The sequence below is a fragment of the Ornithodoros turicata genome, chromosome 1 (assembly GCF_037126465.1).
Source record: "Ornithodoros turicata isolate Travis chromosome 1, ASM3712646v1, whole genome shotgun sequence".
NCBI classification, from domain to species: Eukaryota; Metazoa; Arthropoda; class Arachnida; order Ixodida; family Argasidae; genus Ornithodoros; species Ornithodoros turicata.
This window is the reverse complement of record NC_088201.1, coordinates 94,409,377-94,434,309: the sequence shown is the minus strand read 5'-3', so window position 1 is coordinate 94,434,309 and position 24,933 is coordinate 94,409,377. Positions and strand designations below refer to the sequence as shown.

Here is a 24,933-nt window from a genome sequence, read left to right as displayed (position 1 = left end):
ATGAGCCCCCGAACAGAAGCAAGAGACTACACAAGCTCACCGCAAGAGTTACAGTGAATGAGTCACTACAACGCTGACAACTCTGCAAGGCATGAAATGCAAGTGGACAACAGAAGGGCTTCAGTGAACGTGTACAAGCAGTCTCATACCTAGGATTTTTAGTTTTTGGCGTTTCATTCGCCATTAATCGGTGGCTTCTGTAGAAGCGTAGGGGATGGGGAAACAAACACAAGATTTCCACGCACAAAGTAAATGGTACTCCCGCTTCCTTAGCCATTTTTACTACATGAAGTGTCAGGGGAAAATTAAAGGGCGCTTTCATAGATGTGGTTTGTTACATTATGGGTGCATCATGCAGTGCGCTCCATAATGCTGATCAATCTTCCTTTTTTGTATGTGTCATACTTCGCGAGATAAAAGCTCTCGAACAGATGCCCGGCTAAAGCGCGGATGTCAAAGACCTCAGAGATACAGCCAATTTCACTGATAGCCCTAAGGGCTGTGACATCACAGCTGCTTGCGTTTTGCTATTCAAGGTGCCCATTTTCCACACACTATTTCCACCTTGGTTTGTAAAACACACGTTGTACAAGAAGCTTTTATGTTCATTGTGGGATGATGGTGTCGCAACCCCTTTCACTGGTTTGTGGGGAATGACCTCATTCTGCACGTAAGATTTACCACAGAACACCTCAACTGCACCTGTACTGTGTCCATCTTGCAGTATACTTGTTTACTCGTTGCGAGGGATTATGCGGGGAAGTCAGGTAGTTTTTTGGATCTCTCTATTCAATGAAATTATGGTTTATTCAATGTTACGTGTAGAATTACACATGGTACACATCATCTCCATTAGCATCTGCGGAATGTGTGGAGATGTGGAGAACTCGGCTCCTGAAACCAGCATGCAGATCCAGATGTAATGCTGGTGTAGATGACGTATGGAAGCAACTCATCATCTTCATTTCTTTCTTTTTTTTTTTTTAGTGGTTGATTAATGTGCTGGCGCATGGCTGAATTATAGTAATAAACCAGCCGAAATAACGCGCGCAGATATCCCTGCTAATTACACTTGCACGATGCCCTTGTACTGCGCAGTGTAGTTTTTTTCCCTTCCTTTCTTTTTGTGCTACTCTCATAAGCCACGCATGCCCTCATGTAAGTATCTTACTTGTTCTTGTATTTAGTGCTTGCTCCCACGACAGTGTAAAATTTCGGCAAATACGTTCATCGCGAATCTGCACTAAGGTTGCCATTCACGCCTAATTCTAAAGTACGTGCCTGCAGATTGTGCATACGATAACATGGCGTTGCTAAACACAAGTCGTTCACCCGGTTACAATACCAAGAAGTGTGATTACTGTTCCTGTAATGTTAAACGCCAGGTATTCGAGAGAGAGAAAGATACGCGCAAGCAGCACGTGATGCGACAATGGTGAGCCGTAATGGCAAGAGAGTGAAATCTTCAATTAACCAATGAATTGACTTACTTTATCAAAGATACATACAATGCGAATAAAATAGCTTTAGTATGTAGACGTAGCACAGTTCGGTTGACGTTCATTGCGTTCTTAGCCAGTTTGTCGCTGGCCGGAACGCGACAGCATAACTGCACGAATCCTAACTGTATGAACTGTATGAAGTGGTATGAACAGCGTGTTTTAGCATTGGCAGATCATCCCACAAATAAAAGACGGTTCGATCAAGAAGCCTACGTCGATCGAGCAGACCCTCCCTGCCACCATCGCCTGTCTACATTCCCGTTATGGTCCGTAGAGAGGGAGGCAAGTCTTGAAGAACACTGATATCACTTACATCAGCGGTATAGACCGCGCGAACAGCTGCCATCATAAAAATGGCGGCCCCAATGTCTGTTTCGAAGTGGTTAATTTACCATTATTTAAAATATGGGGATGTTTTGTGGAAATGAAGAGTGGTTGCAGACACAGTTCGATATGGGCTTCCAGAATATTGTTACAGTTTCAAGAAGGCAAGGTATTCCCGGAGCTGACCTTTAAAGCACCGTCCCAAGCAGCACAATGTACTGAAAGTCGAGTGCAATGGGGGTGGACGGGTAGGTGTGAGGCCTTGAACAGACCCGTGAAACTAAAGGACATTGATAAGACACATACCGTCCACCCCTATTGCACATGAGACAACTGATGTTCTGAGGCTGAAATACATATAGAAAGGACAAATACATACAAAGCCTCAAACGCCAAAGAAATTAATGATGAAAGATGGAAGTCACTGGAAAGGTTAGCCAGCTGTAGGACACCTTCTAGGACATCCTCTTGATTATCGGTCTAGGGCTCTATGGCCTACCTTCTACGGCCAACCACCTACGGCTCTACCTTCGAAAGGGGGATGAGTGAAAGAGTGACTGGTTTGTCCCTTCCGATGACGCGACCTTGGAAGCCGCTAGGGATGTGTATTAGCTTAACTCAATTGGTAGAGCCCTAGACCGGTAATCCAGAAGATGGGGGTTCGTGTCCTACAGCTGGCTAACCCTTTGAGTGACTTCCATCTTTCATCACCCCTATTGCACTCGACTTTCAGGACATTGTGCTGCTTGGGGAAAGGAAGCTCCTTGATTAGGAGCACTTCTGTGCAAACAGTCCCAGCTGGTCAGTGACGAAGGAGCGACTATCTTGGGGATTTTCTTTCCCAGTGCCATGCACAATTCTTGTTACAAGACAATACCTGGATTTCAACCAAAGCAATGAGTACAGTTGTGATGTATTACACGGCCTGGAATGGATATCACATTACTCCTCTACAAAACTCAATGCATTAGCATAACTCAATCCCAAAATTCGCGGTTCCCCTCCCCCCCGCCGGCGCGCTCCGCCACTATGCTCAAGCGATATGCGGGCTTACAAGGATGTGTATTCAATAGGAAATGGCGTTTATGCCAATTAACAGCAAACAGAATAAAAATTTTAAGATGTCATCGTCTAATACAGAAGAACACCATGCAAAGAAGCCGTGGAGACACGAAAGGCGCTAGCATAATATAAACCTAGTCCACCTTGGCCAAATGAATTTTAATGCATTGCGCCTATGGGGATTCCGTCGATTTTAGCACAGGGCCCATGTTTACATTGCAGTCAAATTCTGGAAATGTCATCGCCTATTTTTAGTCATTACGTCCTCCAGGCCACATACCAACCACGGCATGATGTGTGAGTGTTAATCCTGATGCACCCAGGGCCTTCAAAGTTGCGACTCAGACAGGGTTCCCCTCCTAGGCGCTCGACGGACGAAGCCCCAGTATTATCGTAATACGCATGCGCTGAGACTGTACGGCCTGTCTGAAGGAGTTCGAAAGGCGGACGGTCATTTTTTCCGGATCCCCAACAGAATAGACAATTTTGTGTTGAGTGAGTAATATACAAATTATACCTTTTTGTATTTTATATCGCTTTTATATTAAACTTGATAAAATTGTCCATTTCGAGTGCGGTTTGGAAGTGATTTCGTCAAACGCGACCTTTCAGGATGCAACAGGGGAACAAGATACCGGGCTCAAGCCCCATGATCTTACTTTCACATATACATATTACAAAATCACCTTAGGACATCTTTAATATTGTTGTTATATCAAATGATATTAAGCCCCGAAGTTGGTGAAATTGGCCATTTGGTCATTTCGAGTGCCGTTTTCCAAGCGGTTTTGTCAAACGCGACCTCTCAGGGTGCAACAGGGGAACGAGGTACGCGGTTCAAACCCCGTGATCTTACTTTCAAATATATATGCATATTACAAAACCACCTTAGGACATCTTTAATATTATTGTTATATCAAATGATTAAGCCCCGAATTTTAATAAATGGGCCATTTCGAGTGCCGTTTTCGAAGCGGTTTTGTCAAACGCGAACTCTCAGGGTGGAACAGGGGAACAAGATACGGGGTTCAAACCCTGTGATCTTATTTTCACATATACATATTACAAAATCAGCTTAGGACATCTCTAATATTATTGTTATATAAAATGATATTAAATCCAGAAATTGATGAAATTGGCCACGTGGCCACTTCGAGTGCCGTTTTGGAAGCGATTTTGTCAAACTCGACCTCTCAGGGTGCAACAGGGGAACAAGGTACGAGGTTCAAACCCCGTGATCTTACTTTCAGATATACACATTAGAAAATCAGTTTTGGACATCTTTAATATTGTTGTTATATAAAATGATATTAAGTCCGGAAGTTGATGAAATTGGCCATTTCGGCATTTCAAGTATCATTTTGGAAGCGATTTTGTAGAACGCAACCTCTCAAGGTGCAAAAGGGGAAATTCGTACGGGGCTCAAACTCCGAAATCTGGATTTTATGTATAGATTTTGTAAAACCAGGTAAAGACATTTGTGATATTAGTTCTCCCACTAGTACCCTCTAGTTCTCCAGTGGGTTCCACCCCATTGTGGTGTCGTGGGAAATGAGCAGGCCTACAGCGCCGCAGAAGCTGCACACTCGTATCGGAAACGGACCAGTATTGTTCTGCTGAGAGGAGACCGCCGTTCCATTCTGCGACGCGTGTGACACCCCTGGCTTGCCGCCAATGGACAACCGACATTCTCCCCCCCATCTATGTTGAGCAGAGTTGATCCAACGCTCGCTTTCCGCATGGCACGTAACACCTCTCGTCAAGATGCTGCAGAAATCCACCGAATGCGATTCGATGTGGCCTTTACAGCTCAGTGGCGTTACTGCTTGAGACAAGTTGACTCTCCCACTTGCTGCCACTGTGGTGCTCTTGAGGATCTGGAGCACATTCTTCTTCATTGCCCCCACTACTAACCTTCCCGAACCGCACTCTCCGAGTCCCTTTGTCAGCTGGACTCTCGCCCCTTCTCCCTATCGAAATTGCTTGGTCCCTGACCCAATCCAGCCCAGCAACTATCTGCGCTCAAAGCCTTTTTGACATTTCTGGACACGATCGGACTTCGATCGTTATTGTGAAGGGGCTCCTTATTTTATTCCCCACATCCCCACCAGCAATGTGGTAGAGTATCGCCACTAGCGATGAACCTCCCCACTCTCCACCTCAAAATAAAATTGTCGTTGTTTTTGATATTTTTTAAATGAGCTCATATTAAGCCCCAAAACTGATAGAATTTTCTTTCTTTTTTTCTTTTTTTGTCTTCGTTTGGGAAGCAGTTTCTTCAAACGCGACCTCTCCATGCACAGGGGATACAGGTACGCCCTGGCACCACGATTAAATGTGCTTTGCACGTTTTAAAGGGCTCGATCTGCTGCCGAACGTTGCCATAGCCTCTGTTACAATCCCAGTACAAGCCGTTCATAGTATCTTTTTGGCACCATGATACAAGTCATTTGAGTCATTGTAAAGGGCCCTGCTGCCGCCTTTTCCAAATTTTGCGATGGTTTCGGATGCAATCACAGGAGATGGGCATAACATAAGCCGTCGCGTCTTTATATGTGTGTAAAATGTCTGACACCATGATTAAAGGGGTTTTTCTCCGTTTTAAAGGGCTCTGCTGCAGTCTTTTATGGATTTTACGGTCGCGGCCGTTATAATTCCAGTAGAATGGCAATAGCATAAGCCGTTGTAAATACGTATATGACTTTGGAAGTATGATACAAGGGGTATCGACCGCTTTAAAGGGCTCTGCAACGCATTTTCCGTATTTTGCGGTACCCTCTGTCACAATTCCAGTAGAAGGGCATAGAACAAGCCATTGATGACATATCTTTGGCAGCATGATACAAGGCGTCTCGCCCGTTTTGAAGGGCTATGCTGCATCCTTTTCCGATATTCAGGCGGTGGCCTGTGTTATAACTTCAGCAGAATAGCATTGCACAAGCCACTGATAACTTACTTTCTTTCGCTCCGTGATACAGTGAGTGTCGCCCGTTTTAAAAGGCCTTGCTGCCGCCGTATCCGAATTTTGTGGTCCCCTCTTGCGCAATGCGGGCAGAAAGGCCGCATACGCCGTCAAGAATATGCCTTTGGTACCATGATACAAGGGGTTTCGTACGTTTTAAAGGACTCTGCTGGTGCACCAAGTAGAGGGACCCTTAGACTTTTGGAGCCTTTTGAATAGAGAAATCTAACGTTTCACGGACCTCCCGCCGTAATCTGGACGGGAGGTCCGACGTCTGTATTACACTTCCCACAACTCAACAGGTCCCCGTCAGCCCTGCCAAACGACAATGGATGGAGAGCCCATCCTCTGGTGATGCCGACAATCCACAGGCCGTGAATGTTCCCGATAACACCATGGACACTTCGGTACCGGCAGCTCCTCAGCAGACAGATGAGATGAACGATGGCAACCTTGCCACTTCTCTTCATGACCCGTTCACCACTGCCACCTACAGGAAGAACCGAGCCGGCGGTATTCCCATACTGTTTCGACCGGCAACTAGTGACTACTCCTTCTGGAAGGTCAACCCTAATGTAGTCGCCAACGAAATATGCCTGCTAGCCCAACAACACGTTATACACCAGAGTTTCCACCGAGATGGATCTCTCTTCGTCTCCGTCCAGTCTGAAGCGGCTGCCCGCAATCTTTTGTCAGCTCAGTGTTTAGCTGGAATCCCTGGATCCCCTACAGTACCTCAATCGCGTACCTTAGGAATACTCCAATGGCGATCTCGTTTATTGCCTGAAAGGCGCAGGGGTTATATCGGCCAGGTGACAAGTTCAGCACTCCATGGCACAAGATGGCGGAGATGTGTTCACCCCGTTACCCAGCGTCATCCTAACTTTTCAATCGACAATCCCTCTTGCACACCGAATTGCCCTCGGGTTTCGGCAACCCTTCATCGTTCAAGAGTACATAGAAGGCCCCATATATAACTGTGCTATAACTGTGAACGCTTTGGCCACCTTGCTCGAAATTGCGGAGGTGCTACTAGGTGTGGCGTATGCGCTGGGCCTCACCGCCGATCTGACTGCAACAATAAGAGAGAGCCAGATTGTACCAACTGTAAATCCGGCCATCCTGCATCCTTCTCTTTATGTCCCGTGAAGACCGCCGCCACAAAAAGACATCAAGACCGGATATTACGCCTTCCTTCTGGCGCTTAGAGGGGCGGCAATGCAACCGTCACGCCTCGTACGGATGTCTCTACTTTCCAACACTCTCACCCCGGTCTTCACATGGCGAACGGAAGTTGCAGAACGCCACCGCGACGATACCCATCAGCACTAGCCACCCGACACACCCGGGTCCCTCAAAGCAGATTACACGCACTTATGCCGGTGTAACAGACCCATCAGTCATGAGACGACAGTTAGCACCACCAACCACCGATGCTGTTCCCTCTGTGACACTCTTCTCTGCTGTACTCACGGCAGTCAAAGCAATTGTCTCTGCCTTTACTGGTGCGTCGCAACTGTCCGAGGTTCAAGCGCTTTTGGCATATTGGAGGCATAATATTCTCTCCGCATGATAGAAGTGTATAGAAAGGCCATCGCGATGCATTGGAATCCTTGCAGCCTACGTAACGAGCTCCCAGATTTCAAATCTCATCCTCACCAGTACAACTTTCCTTTCATAGCTCTATGCGAACATGGCATGGATGCAGCACATCGCCGTTTCTGGTTATACAATCTATCGATCTCATCACTCCTCTGAGAGCAGAGCAGCGTTATACATTAGTAATGACCTCGTTGCTGCTCCCAATAGTGTCAGTTTGTCATCGATCTTATGATTATCTCTCCTGTAAGATCCGCCTTGGGCACATGCTATTAACCGTTGTCAGTATCTATCTACGCCCTGCGGTACAGGTTCCGTGGATTGACCTCCGCCGCTTATTCAGTTCACTGGAATCTCAAGCTGTTGTACTGGGTGACTTCAATGCTGACTTCTTGGGTGCTTGCTTCAATAGGTGACGGACTGGGAAGGAGATTGTTAGAAGCAATGGAGACTGCTCACATGTGCCTCCTAAACAACCGTCAGCCAACTTATATGCGACCACCACGTCACTCGATGTCCTGGATCTTTCCTGGTGCTCAGCAGACATAATTCGCTGCATGTCGTGCGCTACCGATGTCGACACCCGAGGTAGTGACCACTTTTCCATCTATATTTCGCACGAAAGACTGCCTCGGTCACCCACTACTGGACTGATCCCTTTCACGAACTGGGCACTCTTTCGTGCTGGCCTCCGAACATCTGTGCACACCGGCATGTCCTGATAGACCCTCTGGCAAGGCATTCGTTCCGCCATGCAGGACGCGGTAGTCATGACTAAACGGCTCACAGGTCTCGTCGGTCATTCTCGAGCAATTAACCACCTCAGAGCATTACGTCGCCGAGCCGAGGGAACGGCTTGCTGAACTGGGCAACTTCCTGACATTGTGGCATACCGCCGGATGAAAGCTAAAGTAACACGAGAACTTAAGAAAGAGGACCGGAACCGTCGGCGTAAGTTTTTTCAACACCTTTCACCATTTGACCCCCCCCCCCCCCAAGATCCGGAGGACAATTCGAGCTCTGAAGGAAGCGCCCCCACAAAAGAATCCTCTCGCCGCATTGGCTATCGTTTAGGGTGTAGACGAAACCACGCTAGCGACAGATTTCTCCGTCGTCCTAACGACACCAGCGGCTGCCTCAACGTCTGCAGTACACAACAGTTTCTTCCAGAGCCAGCAGATAGAAATCCACCAAGACTGGCCCCGTCCACCGGAGGTTATGGACCGCGACTTTACTCTAATTGAGCTGAAGACTGCGTTTAAACTTGTGAATGTGCGATCGTCCCCAGGACCAGATAAAATCACTTACGGCGCACTGCGAAACCTTGACGAGCCGTCACTCCAAGCGCTCCTTCATGTTTATAATACGTCTTGGCGACACGAATCCGTACCATCTACTTGGAAGGAGGCTTTAGTTGTTCCAATCCTGAAACCAGGCAAACCCCCAAATGCCCTATCCTCCTTTCGCCACGTGAGCCTGACAAGCTGTATGGGAAACCTGATGGAGAGAATGGTTTTGCATCGCCTCGACTCGTGGAACGAAAAACAAGGTGCGTTCCCTCAGGTAGTGGCTGGATTTCGCTGTCACCGAAGTTCTATGGATCCCGTTCTCGATCTGGTCTCTACAGTCCAACACGCTCGTGCTCATCGGCGGATCATTCTATCGGTCCTCCTGGACATTAAGCGCGCCTAAGATACCGACTCGCACACCTGTGTGCTCCACGGGTTGCGGTCTTTTGGAGCCTCTTGTCGACTTTTCAGCTGGCTTCACGATTTCCTTAAGGGCCTTTACCTTACCTTAAGTACCTACCTTACCTATCTATATTACCTTAAGGAGGAGGGTTGTTTTTTTTCTGTTGCTTATACCTGTTCTGTATCTTTACAGTTTTTGCAGCTGTTATCGACTGCTATCGTCTACATTATCTCTGTCTACGAAATATCACAAACCAGAAGGCGTGTTTTTCCCGCATTGCAGAAGCCCTCCCAACCCTTGCGATCTTCAAGAAGTCGTCATATCTGGCAGCTACCAGGACACTACATAAGGAACATAACATGCGTGTGAACGTCTCACTCGTGCAGCAGCAGTGACAGTAGCTGGACGTTGTTTTCTTCTGTTGCTCATACCTGTTCTGTATCTTTACAGGTGAGAGTACATTTGTTATAAGAATGTATATACTGCTGTTCCTGCTGCTGTCGAGTATAGTTTTTAGTGATATGGTTTCACGCTTTCTCCATCTGTTCCGTGTTCCGTGTATTACCCGTTGAGGTCATCCTGATTGAAGCTATAAAATGGATAAAAATGCAAAACTTATCGAAGAACTGAAACGAGAATTTCAAATTCACTTCAAAGAAGTTAAGGAGAGTTTTGAGCGTGAGGTTCGGAAAGAACTTCGGGACGGAAAGAAGGGCATGCATTTCATGAACGAAACCTTTGAAGAGTAACGTGAAAAGATGGATGCTGTGCTCGACGAAAACCGCTCATTAAAAAATGAGAACGAACAACTACGAAGGTTGTACGCTGAAAATAAGTCAGAACTAAAACAGAACGTGGTCAGAATGACAGAGCTTGAACAATACTCGAGGAACTCCAATGTAGAGATAAAGGGCATAACCCCGACAGAAATGCGGGACTTGCCAACACTTCTCGAGAAAATTGGCACGTCCATCAATGAGCCTATAACGACAGATGATGTTGAGATATGTCATCCCGCCCCTATACCCAATACAGAACATAATTGTTCAGTTTAAATCCTGCCAAAAGCGAAATGCTGCCCTCGAAAAAGCACGACAAAAGAGAGTGACGTATGTGGATATTGGACTGCCTGGTAACTTTCCTATATTTGTCAATGAACATCTCTGCCCATCTCTAAAACGTCTTCTTGGTTTAGCAATTTCTTTACGGAAGGGTGAAACAATACACCAGGCATGGACAAGAAATGGAAAAGTGTATGCGAAAGCTACCGAAAATGCACTACCACTTCTTGTTCATCACATAGATGACCTTGGGTCTTTCCGTTAATTGCGCCTCAAATTCATTATGTTTGATCTATGAGTGCATGAGTATGCAGAATTCCAATTTTTGCAGAGTGATTTTTCACGCAATTGGTGTACACATAGCAGATGTCTCAGTGTTTTTCATCTAAACTGTCGATCTGCGGTAATTAAGCAGGATGATCTGTCGATATTATTTGATGACTTGAACTTTACATTTGATGTTATCATGCTATGTGAAACATGGTACAATGAAAGCTCTCCTATGTTTGAGATGAGTGGTTATGATCACTTCTTTGTAAATAGATCGGATAGACGAGGAAGCGGCATTTCAATGCAGCTTTCCTACGCATTAGGCAAATTTACAATTGTGTCGCATCTCACCGCTATTACCACTGATTATGAATTGTTGACTGTTACAAATATGAAAATGATGTTCAGTGTTATGTACCGTCCGCCACATGGTAAAATTCCTCCATTTATGACAATTCTCGAGCAGTTTTTATTTTATGCTGAGGAAAATGAATATAAAATATTCCTGGGAGGGGATTTGAATATTGACCTTGGTTTTGCATCTTCTGTGCATGATCAGTTTGATCGGCTCCTTCTTTCATTTAACGTTTCAAATAACATTATTGTTCCCACACGGATTACCACAAATTCAGCGACTCTTCTAGATGTTATACTAACACATACAGTCACCAAAGGGAACGTAGCAGGCACAATATCGACGGGCATTAGTGATCACTTGCTAGTGTTCGTTCTGTGTACGCAAACACTTAATAAGAGAACAAAAACAGAAAGCATAATCTCGCAACCCACTACGGAACAATCACTCGAGTCATTTCGACGTGAACTTACTTCGGAAGATTGGACATCGGTATTTAATGAAAGTGATACAAATTGTTGTTATGGCTTGTTTATCAACAAGTTTGTAAACATATTTAAAAACACTTTCCGTTCGTTAAGAAATGTTTTTCTAAGAAAACTAGGAAACCGTGGGTAACATCAACACTTCGCAAATTGATAAAAGAGAAAAATCAAATGTTTGTAGCCTTCCTGAAAACACGGCATAGTGAACAAATGGAAGAATTCAGAAGATTTCGAAATAAGGTGACATCCGCCTTAAGAAAGGCTAAAACTGAGTATTATTCAAAATCTTTTGACGAAGGTTGCAAAAGAAGCGATGAAATGTGGAAAAATTTAAATGACATCTTAAATAGAGAACCTCGTCAAAGACCAGTTGGTAGCATCGAAAAAAAAAAGGCATTGTAATTTCCGATAAGGAGTTGGCAACAAAGTTTAACGATTTCTTTGTGAATATAGCCCCTGAACTCCCAAAACCTGGTGCTAAAGATTTTTTGAGAAAACATGTTAACGACACGATTTTCTTGTATCCGACATATGTCTACGAAATAATTAGCAATTATCTGTTGTTTAATAATACGAAAAGTTGCGATATCTCTGGACTTCAAATGACACCTAATAAGTATGTCATCGACATAATCGCCCCTGCTCTTGCTCACATTTATAACTTGTCATTAAAAACGGGCGTCTTTCCGACTGAACTCAAAAATGCCAAAGTGTCGGTATTACACAAAAAAGGTGACAAAAATGACTTTTCTAACTACCGACCCATTTCCGTTTTGCCTATTTTTTCTAAAGGTCTTGAAAAAATTATTTGCACTCGCCTTAAAAAATTTTTAAGTAAATACAAAGTTATCATTAATGAACAGTTTGGCTTTCAAAAAAATAAGTCTACTGAAACGGCATTACTGAAACAAAGAGATACTATTGCAAAATCTTGAGGAAAAGCGACTAACATTAGGGTCTTCATAGATTTCCGGAAGGCATTCGATTGCATAAACCATACCATATTAATTGATAACTTGGAGTGGTATGGAATTGGGGGCACTGCATCCAAGCTTCCAACATCTTACCTGTCGTCCAGAAAGCAAGCCGTAATTCTTAACAATATTTCATCGGACCTCGGACATGTAAAATCAGGAGTGCCTCAAGGTAGCATATTACGACCTCTACTCTTTAACATTTATATAAATGATATTGTTAATGTGTCCACTGCAGTAAACGGGTCTGTCAAATTAGATTTTATAAATATGCCGACGACACCACACTTCTTTTTTCCGCATTTTCGATAACGGAAATACAAAGGTTTGCAAACTACATAAAGAAAAAACTGCAGGTATGGTTGGGGAGGGGGGGAGGGACTGTAACTCTGTAAACACAGATAAAACCAAAATGATGTTGTTTCGACCAAGGAACAAGACTGTTCTCACAGAAATTAATATCTATTTCGCGAATGGAAAGCTCGAATTAGTACCCTCATTTAAAAGCCTATGCATTGTTTTCTCAGAGTGTCTAAACTGGAATATACATATTAGGGATGTTGGGGACATTAGGGACGATAATTCTTGCCGGAAAAGGTAAAATTACAAGTGTACAATGCATTGTTTGTCTCGAAATATAGTTACTGCTTTCTTGTATGGGGCACGACTACACTTGGTAATATAAATGTTATCCCGTTTGTAAACGAGAGCACTTAGGATTATTGCTGGAACTCGCCGTTCCTCACAGATTCCAGGTTTATTTAGATACCATAACAATATCCCTATACAGAAGTTCCTCCATTAGAGACTTGCATTGACGTACTGGGTGAGCACTCAACAAGACAACACAGCGTTTTTGCAACTTGGTAACATTTAAAAACGCCCCTCACCCTATCAATTTCGTGCCGAACAGTTTTATACACGGCGATGTCGAACAAATTATGGCAAACAATCATTGCAATATCTGCTACCTACTGTTCTTAATAAATACATTAGTATGTTTTCCGATTATCTGGTAATGTCTAAAAATAGGCTAATTTCCTTTTTCCTAGATATGGAATAGTGTACTGGTTTTTTGTTGTTTTTTTGTTGGTGCCTTTGTTCTTGATATGTATAACATTCTGTTTGTTCGCATGTGACTGCTGCTATGCGTTGTGTAATGGGAGCGGAATCTCTGTCAAGCCTAATGGCTTTTTATCCCGACTTCCATCCACAAAGGAGAAATAAACTGAAACTGAAACTTACCGAACTGTCGCTGTCCGCACATCCCACGGCCAAAGCCCCAAGCACCCTGTTCATCAAGGCGTACCCCAAGGAAGCATTCTCAGTCCTACACTTTTTAATGTGGTAATGAGACGACTAAAATCGGTATTTCCACGCAAGGTAGCATTATCCATGTATGCCGATGACGTTGCCCTTTGGACAGTAGGCAAGTCACGACCAGCCCTTCAGCGCCATTTACAACAAGCCTTAAACAACGTTCATCTCTACCTTACGCGACTTGGAATGGACCTTTCGCCCGAAAAGTGCGTCGAGCTCCCTTTCGCCCACAAGGCTATAAGTAATTTCCCCCTTTGGGTTGGTGCATGGAAGCTTGAGTCTGTGCGTTCCCATCGCTTTCTTGGTGTGGTCCTGGACTCCCAGCTGCGCTGGGCTCGCCACATTAAGCACCTTGAAACCAAAGTGCAGCGATGGCTTCCTGCCATTCAACATCTTTCTAGCTTCGGCTCGGGCTGTGATCAACGCTCCCTCTTAGCCGTTCACGCGGCTTTGGTGAGCGCAACTGTGCTTTACAGCCTTCCAGTCTTGCATAGGGTTTCTACAACATCAAATACCTTTCGGACTCTGTTGCCCCGAAGCCTTCGTCGCTGCCTTGGCGTTCCAAGAATGGCTGAAACACGGCTAGCTGAAACCTAGCTGTAGCTAGAGAACTCCCGGTGGATGTCCTCCGTGAGCGGGAAACGGCTCGACACTTCCTACGTTTGCGTGCGCACGTTCCCCGTCACCCACTCCTCAGGAAAATTCGATACCGTCCTGAAAATGATTTCCATCGCAGAGGCAGGCCACGCTCTCACCGGCTTCACGCCTAGGACTGTCACACCGCCGAACGCCCCCTGGTCTATGCCTGTGCCACCCACCTTCGCACGTCTTCCTGACCTCCAGGTCCGCAGAGCTCAGGTTCCCCCTCAAGTCCTTCGAGCCCATTTTTATGCTCTCGCAGACGCGAAGTTTTCCACCTCTACCGCCGCTTACACCGATGGCGCATCTCGAAATGGAAAGTCTGCGACAGCATTTGTCATACCCGACGAAGGCGTACTTCAAGGACGTTGCCTTTGGCATTCTACATCATCCACAGCTGCAGAACTCTACGCCATACTTTCCTTTTTGCAGCACATCGGTCCTCCCCCCCCCCCCCCGCCCCACGGAATTGGGTTGTCTTTACTGACTCAGCATCTGCGCTGCAAGCAATTGAACATTCTGGCATACGAGGCTCCTCCGCACCGTTGGTAACGGATGTGTTAACCGCTTACAAACTTGTCTACGAAGCAGGACATCGGCTCGCTCTCCAACGGGTTCCCCCCATTGCGGTGTCGAAAGCAATGAACTGGCGGACAGCGCCGCCGACGCAGTTCACTCGTCTCGGACACGGACGCGTATTGCACTGGTGAGAGGCGATCGGCGCTCCATGCTTCGAAGCCTTGTGACTCGACATACTACGCCACGCCATGCTAAGCAGAGTTGACCCACCGCTCGCTTTCCACATGCAAGCACATATCTCTCGTCAAGACGCCGCATTATTTCATCAAATGCGCCTCGACGTGGCCTTCACAGTACAGTGGCGCTACCGCTGTGACAAGCTAACTCTCCCCACTGCAGTCACTGCGGTACTGTTGAGGATCTAGAGCACATTCTTGCTTTACACTGCCTTACTGCCTTACTTGCCATACACTACCCACACTACCACCCTTCCCGCTCCGTACTCCGCCTCCCTCAACGAGCTAGACTCCCGCCCCCTCTACCTCACAAAATTGCTTGGCCCCTGGCCGCACCCACCTCACCAACGCTCTGCCCTCAAGGCTCTCTACGCCTTTTTCGACTCCACAGGACTTCGATCCTCATTGTAACGGGACCCATTACTTCATTCCCCGCTTCTCCTCCAGCACTGGGGTAGAGTATCGCCCCCTGGGATGGAACTCCCCACCCATCATCCTGAAATAAAGTTGTTGTTGTTGTTGCTGCTGCCTTTTCCGAATTTTGTGGTCGCTTCTGTTGCAATCCCAGTGGAAGGGCAATATAAGCCGCATGCAATATGAGCTTCTCAAAATCCTTCCAATCTCGTGACACCCCCTCATTGGACATGACAGCCTATACATGTAATCGTATTGTGCACGTCCAAATCAATCATTTTCGTTGTTTTTTTTAACCGCGTTTTGCGGCGTGCACGAGTATGTGTATGTTGTCGCGCCCGGAATCAGCGGGGGGGGGGGCGAGTTTTCGTATCGAGCCCCCCCCCCCCCCCATACCTTGGAGGTCTGGCTACGCCACTGACTAGGGAACACGAAGTCTCAAAGACAGCTGTGTTTGACACTTCGTGTTGTGTCTGTCCTTTTTGTAACCCTACACTCTTAGAAATAAACTTCACCGCATAGCACGCTCCTAGCCAACCATAATCTCGAACGATCTCGTTATGTTCCCTGAGTTGTTGAAAACGGGAGGCGTACGCCTTTTTTGTGACAATTATGAACAGCATAAGTGTCACAAAAAAGGCGTACGCCTCCCGTTTTCAACAAATCAAGGAAGGTAACCAGATCATTCGAGACGATGGTTGGCTAGGAGCGTGCTATGCGGTGAAGTTCATTTTTAAGAGTGTAGTCTCGGGGTTTTACATTATGCATCATCTTCACCAGCTCGCTTGCTTCCTAGCCATTTTTTTCATTGCGTTATTGTTGTTTCGTTTCAAGCTGATCTAAACTCACTGATTGCTTTGAAATTATTTTTGGAGTACCTTACATTTTCCAAGCATAACTATACAATTGAATACAACAGACATCTGTCGATGTCTGTACGCCGCTCATAGCCACAGTTACTTCGCGGCGCTAACTCGCAATAAAAAAAACTGAATGCAACAAGATCCGTACAGTGAATCCGATGCACCCTACATTTGTAGTTGTATAAGGGACGAATGTCCCCCTCGGTAGAAATGCTTTCACCCGCTGGATCACGTCACGGAAATGTTTCCTTTCCTGGCGGGGGGCGGCAGACGTGCATTGTCATTCAGAGATGCGATAACACACCACCGAACGCGCTTCAAAATGAACCCCCAGAAAACAGCTCATTTTCATCTTATTTTGGTTTCGTCACTGATTTTCCTTTCCACACTTCAGCCAATCAAATGTTCCTACCAGCGGAAGGCAAGGTCTGACATGGGACTTAGACTCTGCAACATCTGTTGTAATTGTCCGTTCTTGTGTTGTTGCAAATTGCCGTGTGACCTATCCACCTGCGACTATACCTACAAGTATGGGTAAACAATATTGTAAATACACTAAAATAAAATTCGCTCAGTGTTCTCTACTTCTTCACCGCCTCGTGTGTCGGTGACCTTCTGTATTCCACTGCTGGGATTTGGGAATACACACACCTTCGATTCTGAATGTATTTAGTTCTGCACCAAAATCTCTGGTCCAACGAAGCCGCGTTTGATCAAATTATTGCCACTCGCAGACGCCACCACTCGCATCGCCACCGCACTCGCAGACGCCAAATTGTCCATATCTTCCATTTCATTTAGTAATAACTCTGCATATAAACGTGATATCGAAGATGCCATCATTTAATCACGTAGTCCGTAAGAAATACTCTTGTGAAACTCAACTTGCCAGCTTCACTCATTACCTACAAACTGGCCTGGATAAGGGGGTGGCGACAGACGCTATCTTTCTCGACCTCAAAAAGGCGTTCGATAAGGTATCTCACACAGGTCTTCTTTATAAATTATCTCGTTTAAACCTTCCCCCATCTCTCTTAACCTGGATCGGACAGTTCCTACCCCACCGTAAACAAGCCGCGATAGTTAACGGTACCTTATCATCCAAGGTTCTGTTTCGTCACGTCGGTCGTCCCTCAGGGCACCGTTCTCGGCCCGTTATTATTTCTCATATACATTAACGACCTCCCCACCAACATCACTTCAAAAGTTCGGCTTTTCGCAGATCACTGTGTGGTGTATCGAGCAATATCGAGTATATCAGACCAGATCATATTACAACGCGATCTTAACTTAATTGGTGAATGGTGCAGAGTCTGGCAAATTGAACTTAGCTTGCCGACGTGCGTATTTGTTCGTTTCACCCGTTCCCCACAACCTGTAACTGTCATTCTCTCAATCATTTTCTCTTCCCTTCCGCATTATGCAAGTACCTGGGCCTTACCTTTGCATCTAACCTTTCATGGAAGGACCATATCCTAGCCATCTGTAAGAGGGCCAATTGCTCGCTTGCTTTCCTTCGGCGCAACATAAGACAAGCGCCCACAAACAATGCAATGCAATTACATATAACACTCTTGTCCGACCTCAGTTGGAGTACGCAGCCTCGATATGGGATCCCCATCAGACATATTTGGAAACACTTCTTGAACCAGTCCAGAACCGGTGTGTCCGTTTCATCTTATCGGACTATTCCATTCAATCAAGTCTGTCTTTAATGAAACTTAATCTTAAGGAGGAAGTACCTTCGGATCTGCCTATTCCGTAAGTTCTTCTACACTACATCCCTGAGTCAGGTGTACATCATTCGGGCCCGGTATATTTCTCATCGCACCGATCACAGTCAGAAAGTACCACGAACCATTTCTCGCACAGAGTCCTTCCGACACTCTTTCATACCACTCGCCGAAACCGAGTGGAATTCACTCACACAGAACATTGTTGACATCACACATCCCGTAACCTTCCGCAGGCATTTACTTTCCTATTTGTTTCGTTATAATTTGTCACACAATTTTCCTTGCTAGTCTATTGTGGCCAGTGTTATCGTTATTGCTTTCACTTACTATTATTATTATTATTTGTTCTCCTTCTAAAGTAATAGTGCAAAGGCTGTTGTTAGGTTTTGCTGTATCGTTTTCCCATGTAATGACCCCTAGTGGTCCCCTGGGTTTTGGAATAATAAAATAAAATAGTCGGTATATCCATGCTTAATAGCTATGAGTCCGCGACCGATACATGCTTCCCTTGCTACAGCCTGCGAAGTAGCGTTTGGTCAAATCGTTCATTTTCAAGCGACCAAAGAACAAACAGAAGACAGAATCACACACAAGTCGATCTGATGTTGTTGGTCGCTTGTGGATTTACACCAACCAGCCCGATCTACTTCAGACATTCTGCCAAATCGTCGCCCAAGTGGCACTCACTGGCGCCAAATTGTCAGTTTCCTCTATTTTAGCTCGTAATAACTCTTGATGCCAACTTGATACTGACGGTATCATCATAAAATTACCTAGTCTGTGTATCGTCTGCGGACCGTAGCTGCTCTCCTCGCTGCACCCTTAGAACTCGCATTTAGTCAATTTGCCGTCCAGAAGACTATCACAGGCGCCAACCTGCCAATTTCATCCGGCACTCTCCGGATATCTGGAAAGTCTCATGCTCGTGACCCCACAGTTATACATCCCGTCTTATTCTTTATCTTACGCGAGAGCTCCCGGGCGTGTTATCATTGTTGTTATCAGGTCGGGGCGCGAAAATAGAATTGTTTGCCTCAGATATGTCCTCCTCTCCCTGCCCAAATCTGTTCCTCCTCACGTACTCACGCACACCCCTGTAAACTTATCTTCCTTGCGTAGTCATCTACTATGAGGTCAAACCGGGTTTCTGAGGGGGTGCCCTGGAATGCTGCTCTTGCATGCCGAGATGCAGGGTAAATCATGTATTATAATACTTTGTAATGTATTTGTATACTTTGTGTATTGTAATACTTTTATAATATTTGTGTTATGATGTTTGCATACTTTGTACGTATTATAATGCGTTTATAATATTTTGTATTATAATATTGAAGGGTGGAAAATCCAGCAAAGCGGTAAGGAAATGTACCTCTAATGTAAAGTACCTCAGGACGAGAGCCGTGCGGCTCTCGTCCTGGGGTACCCCCTTCATATTTATATTGTTAGTGTTATTGCAGTATTTCATTAGTATTACGTACAGAATACCCAAGAATTTGTATTACTATTATTAGTGTATTACTTCGTAAGGAAGTAATACCTCTTGGCCATCATACTGACTACTGTCCCTGACTGACTCAGCTCCTGTATGCACTTTGTAAGAAAGGCAACCTGTGCCTTCACACCTTATCCATACCATTGCACATACAGGGTGTCCCAGAAAACGTGTCATTGAATTATAATAAAAAAACTACACCACCTAGAGTCATGCGGTCAATGGCATTTGTTCTTACTAGGTTTTTGCCACCTCCTCATGTGAATGTCCTGTAACGTAAGTTTAATTATGTACATTTTTGCGAGCTTAAGTCGAAAACTTGCCTAGTAAAGATCACTTTTTTACCCCAGCACTGTGAAGAGCGTGTCTAATTTAGTGAAATTCGTGATAATTCACAGTGATATTCACGAGCTATCCCATCGGAAAAAATAGCCGAATATCATGCTTTTCGGAGCACCGGACCATAGCGCGCGATGACTTTTTGAGCGCAATCGCTCTCTGTGCGATGAAAGGAGGTTCCGAAGCCAGCCCACAGAGTGACAGTAGAAGAAGTAAGTTCCTAAAATTGGGAGAGGGAAAGCATTATCCCAGCGAAAGTCGTACCTGATAAGCCGTGCCTGTTTTATCTCTTTCTGCGATGTCGGGGAGGGCTGGGTTTCCAACCTCCTTTCGTCGGACTGACAAAGATTGCGCTGAAAAATTCATCGTGCGCTATTCTGTGCGACCTCCGTAGAGCATGATGTTCGGCTATTTTTTTCCGATGGGATAGCTCTTGAATATCCCTGTCAATTCTCATTAATTTCACTAAATTACACACGCTCTTTACATTGGTGGGGTAAAAAAGTGACCTTTACTAGGCAAATTTTCTACTTAAGCTTGCAAAAATTTACATAATTAAACTTACGTTACACGACATTCATATGAGGAGGTGGCAAAAACCTAGTAAGAACAAATGCCATTGACCGCATGACTCTAGGTGGTGTAGTTTTTTTATTATAATTCAATGACACGTTTCCTGGGACACCCTGTATGTACTGTTCCATATTTTTTCTCTGCATTTGTCTCTGTTAAACTGGGTGATTAACAATTCACAAGGCATATGGTTGAGGCCATCTTTGGGTCTGAAGAAGGCTAAGGCCCTTGTCACATCAACCTCAGGTTGATACACTTACAAGTTAGGCCAATTCTTGCCCGCATGATCAAAAATGGAATTTTCTTCATTTATTTCTTTGTGTGTGTGTGTGTGTGTGTGTGTGTGGTGGTTCTTATTGAAATCTCTACTTTTAAGCTTTAACAGCAGCTTGTGTTCACCTGCTATCACAAACCAGGTGCTTAGATGGAGATGGATGCAAATGGAGGAGTCAAATTGTGTGTGACCGTCTATTGTGCAACAGCTCAAGAAACGTACGTGCTGAAATAAATGCTGCGTGTGGTTTGGTGGTTTCTAAGGGCACGTTCGAAGGGAATATGTATTACCGCATTACCAATGCATTTTAATACAGAATTAGTATGACGTACTATAATATGCTGTCTCGTCCACAGTTATGCATTATTATTTTTAGAATACAAAAATAGGTCACAGCCCTCCTCTGCTGCGGTCTGATGTTTCCTATCCCTGCGTTGCATCGCAACACCGTCAATGCATTGTATCATGATCAAAGAGTGATATTAAACGGTAGTAGCAACTTATTTATTTACACATGGTAACAAGACATTCGTGCACGAGACTGCACTTCTTTAGGTTACAAAAATATGAACATGGTACAGGAACATATATACAGTTGACGAAGGAGTTCTTGTATGAGGGGGTAACAAGGTGTGGAAAGGATGTAAATATAGGTAAAAATGAACAGAACATAAATACAAACGAAGGGGTATCAGAAGCGCAACATAACGCGAGTCCAAAGGCTTTTACACGGGAAACGAGAACGCATGTAGGTGACGTTCCAGGAATTAAGGGTAAAAAGGTGGGTTATGGCGACGGAATGAGGACACAGGTGCGGAGTACAAAGTGCAGTCTCGTGCACGAAAGTCTTGTTACCATGTGTAAATAAATAAGTTGCTCCTACCGTTTAATATCACTCTTTGATCTACTCACCACCGGCAACTTGACATCGCCTATTTTTCTGTCATTGTATCATGCTAAGACTTGGAACATCTTGAACGCTCCTCACATGCTTAGCGAATCATAAAGCGGCGTGTAATATTGTATTGCCATACTCACGTCTTGAGGAATAGCCACGTGTGCTCGGATCTCCAACATGAGTGTCTGAACGCATGTTGGCTCGCCGTAGCGCAGAAGGAGGCATCCACCAGTTATTCGGATATACGGGTTTGCCGCTGTCCGGCGCCACGTCGGCAGGATCCAGGAAGAAGACCACGGCCACTAGGTTCTCATGTTCGGCGTACCGCATGGCTGTGCCTGGACTCACAAGTGGGGAATACCGGCAAAGGCAAATCTTCCCCAACAGTGAAATCTTCATCTCCTCTAGTTTCTTGAAGTCCCCCTTGAGACAGTAGTTGCAGTAGAATATTTTCGCCTGCAGCCGTGCGAAATTACATGTATAATTTGAATTTGAGTGAAGTGACATAACAGTGGGTGAATTACTGTGAATAAGGCGCATTTTCTTCTAATCGCGCATGGCGGCTATGGCATGACGTTGCCAGACCTTTGCTGCGTCGCATTTTTACTGGTTAGCCCACAAATGTTGCATACTCGCGACGTCAGTACCCCGGTGGTATTATCTTTACCATGCATTCTTCGAGATAAAGAAAAAATAGGGGATAACTTGGCACATATACAGTACCAAACGCTTGACGAACGGTTGCTTTTCTAGGTTTCGCTTGTTCTTTATACGCTACTCTTGTTCATTTGCACCCAAAAATAGCACATGCTCTTCGACGACGCGCTTACTGCAGGGATGATAGATGTTTCCTCTCTCTCGCAATTTCTTCTTTTTTTTTCTGGTGTAGCTGCAAAATATACTTCCTCTATAGGTGCCATATGCTTGAGACTGAGACAACGGTTGTGTTGCCTCAATATCAAGGGTATGACACCTAGAGGAAATTTACACCAGCTGACTTCCATTCTTTTGCTTTCAGCGTGCAACATATATGACGTTGGAAACATGACCCTGAGCTTGAGGAAAGGACGAAGGACAAAACACTAAAACGAACATCACAAGACAAGTACGAAGGGAGTTGCCTCAGCCGCTGCGGCTCCTGTCTTGAGGCAACTCGCTTCGTACTTCTCCACCGGTTCGCTGGATTTCTACCCGTCTACGATCGCAAAACAAGGCTTGCCTTGTGCTGTTTCGTACTTGTGTTTTGTCCTCTTTCCATCCCCCAAGCTCAGGGACATGTTACCAACGTCAAGTATACACCAGCTCGCTTGCAGTTTACTGCATGTTCAATCAGTGCAACATAAATGGGCGACAAGAAAATGAAAAAAATCACAAGCGGTGCAAAAATTATGCTCATGACATCGCCCTTGCCTCGTGCAGAAAATGTCAGGCTCAAACCAACTGGACACGTTTTCTACTTACATCCTCGTTCGTTTCTACATCTGACGGTGCAGCGAAGGCGACGGAAACTAGCGCTCGAACCAGAGCCTGAAGCACAAAATGCGCTAGAGGAAATTTGGACTCACCGATACCGTACCATTGGGTGCGTATGCATTGAAAGGAATGCTGAAGGCGTCCGCGGTTCCTGGAATTTCCTTTTCGCGCGACGATAACGGATGCCATTTATTGGCACTTTTCCTGACCCCAACCTAGGATAGCAAAAAACGAGTTACTGCAGGTCATAAACAATAAAATATAGTCAACTCTCTGCGTTAATCGTGTTAGACGGTACCTCGAAATATTATGTAAGCTCGTCATCAAGTGCGCATGGAACCCATTACAGCGCCACTACGCACTCGATCTCGTCTGTTCAGAAGCGTAACAAATTTACGTTATTGCAATCGACGCGCCTCACACTGCATTCTTCAAAAACATGGTTTCTGTTTGTGACGTGGAGGTCACATAAAATTAATTAGTAGTTTTCAGAAGTATTGAGTCATGGGGTGCACACTCTGCCGCGTACTTTGCATGTACTTTGTTGTAAATGTTGTTAGACGCGGGGCAGGGATGCCCCGCGTCTAACAACATTTCGCCTGAAAGGTCGATATCCATCACCTCACCGCAGCAACTGGCATAAGGGCCAATTCTCACTTGGCGACGCCCGACGCGACGTCCTGAGGCAGCGTTCACACGGGACAACTTTTTCCAGGAACTATGAGCAATTTTCAAGTTGCCGGCAGGCGGCTGATACCGGCAACCTCCACCAACTTGAGTTGCTCGTAATCGCTCCCAAACCGAAAACTTCACAAGCTGAAGGCGCACCGGCCACTCAACGAGGGGAGCATTGCCACGTCAACTCCGATGGCGTGGTGGATTTCGTTCGAGGATTCATGAGTTCAAATCCTGCTGTGGGTTCACGGCTTCAAACCGAGTCGCTGCATGCGAGCACGGACTCGAAATTGCTCAACGGAGGCGCGTTCCCGCTGCCCCGTCAGAGCGCACGATTTTCAGGTGTCCACCACAGTGGTGTTCCCTGTATTCCGTCCTCCAAAGCAGACGAAAAATCAGGAGGCATGGCCTTTCCATCTGACTTTACTGGTCGCCAGTATATCGTTCTCGGCAGCTCTAGCTGACGTCGTGAAAGCAGCTCGGCATGGCAGTGTTTTTTTTCTTTCTTTTTTTTGCTCGATGTCTCTCCTCTCCCAATGCGAGGATAACGCGTCTATTTCCGCCGCCCGCTCACGACGTCGCCTCGGGTGTGGCCAAGTCACAATGGACCCTAAGGGCGGCGCAAATAGACGTGCATTTCCACCACCCCGTCAGAGCGCACGATTGTCATGTTCCCACCACATTGCCATTCCGTCGTCCAAAGCCATGTCCTAAGCACACGAAAAATCAGCAGGCGTGGCCTTTCTGTGTCGCCTTATTGGTCGCCACTATATCGTTCTCCGCAGCTCTCGCCCACGTCGTGAGTGAAGTTCGGCATGACAAATTTTTTGGCTCTTCGCGGCGGGCTTCGCCAAGTGAGAGCGGGTTAAGAGCGGGCCCTATGGCAGTTTTTCAACGTGGGGCGGAGACGCCCGCTGTTGCTGGGAGACTGATGCCACAGTTGACAGTGACGTTCAGTGTTCTCGGAGAATACGGAAGAACAGTCCCTGCTCAAAATATCGGCGGCTCTTTCCTGAAGCAATTTGCTTCATACCAATTTTCGAGGTTATTTCGAGATTTCGGAGCAGCATATAATGCTCACCAACCATATCTATATTTCGCGTAGTTGACTAGACTTGCGTAGACTTTGAGCGAAGTTGATTTCTAATATGAAATAAAACAAATTTGCATTCGTAATGGAACTTTAAAGAACAGTA

General features: G+C 45.6%; 1 protein-coding gene across 2 annotated transcripts in view; it reads right to left on the bottom strand.

Moving 5' to 3' along the window:
• Positions 1 to 24,933, bottom strand: part of LOC135366605 (N-acetylated-alpha-linked acidic dipeptidase 2-like) — a 144,790-nt gene that overhangs the window by 88,785 nt on the left and 31,072 nt on the right. For both annotated transcript variants that reach the window (XM_064599389.1, XM_064599397.1), the window contains 2 exons: positions 23,155 to 23,277; positions 21,730 to 22,045 (listed from right to left, as the gene is read on the bottom strand). In XM_064599389.1, the coding sequence (XP_064455459.1) occupies positions 21,730 to 22,045; positions 23,155 to 23,277 (439 nt within the window). The remainder of the gene's footprint in view (positions 1 to 21,729; positions 22,046 to 23,154; positions 23,278 to 24,933) is intronic.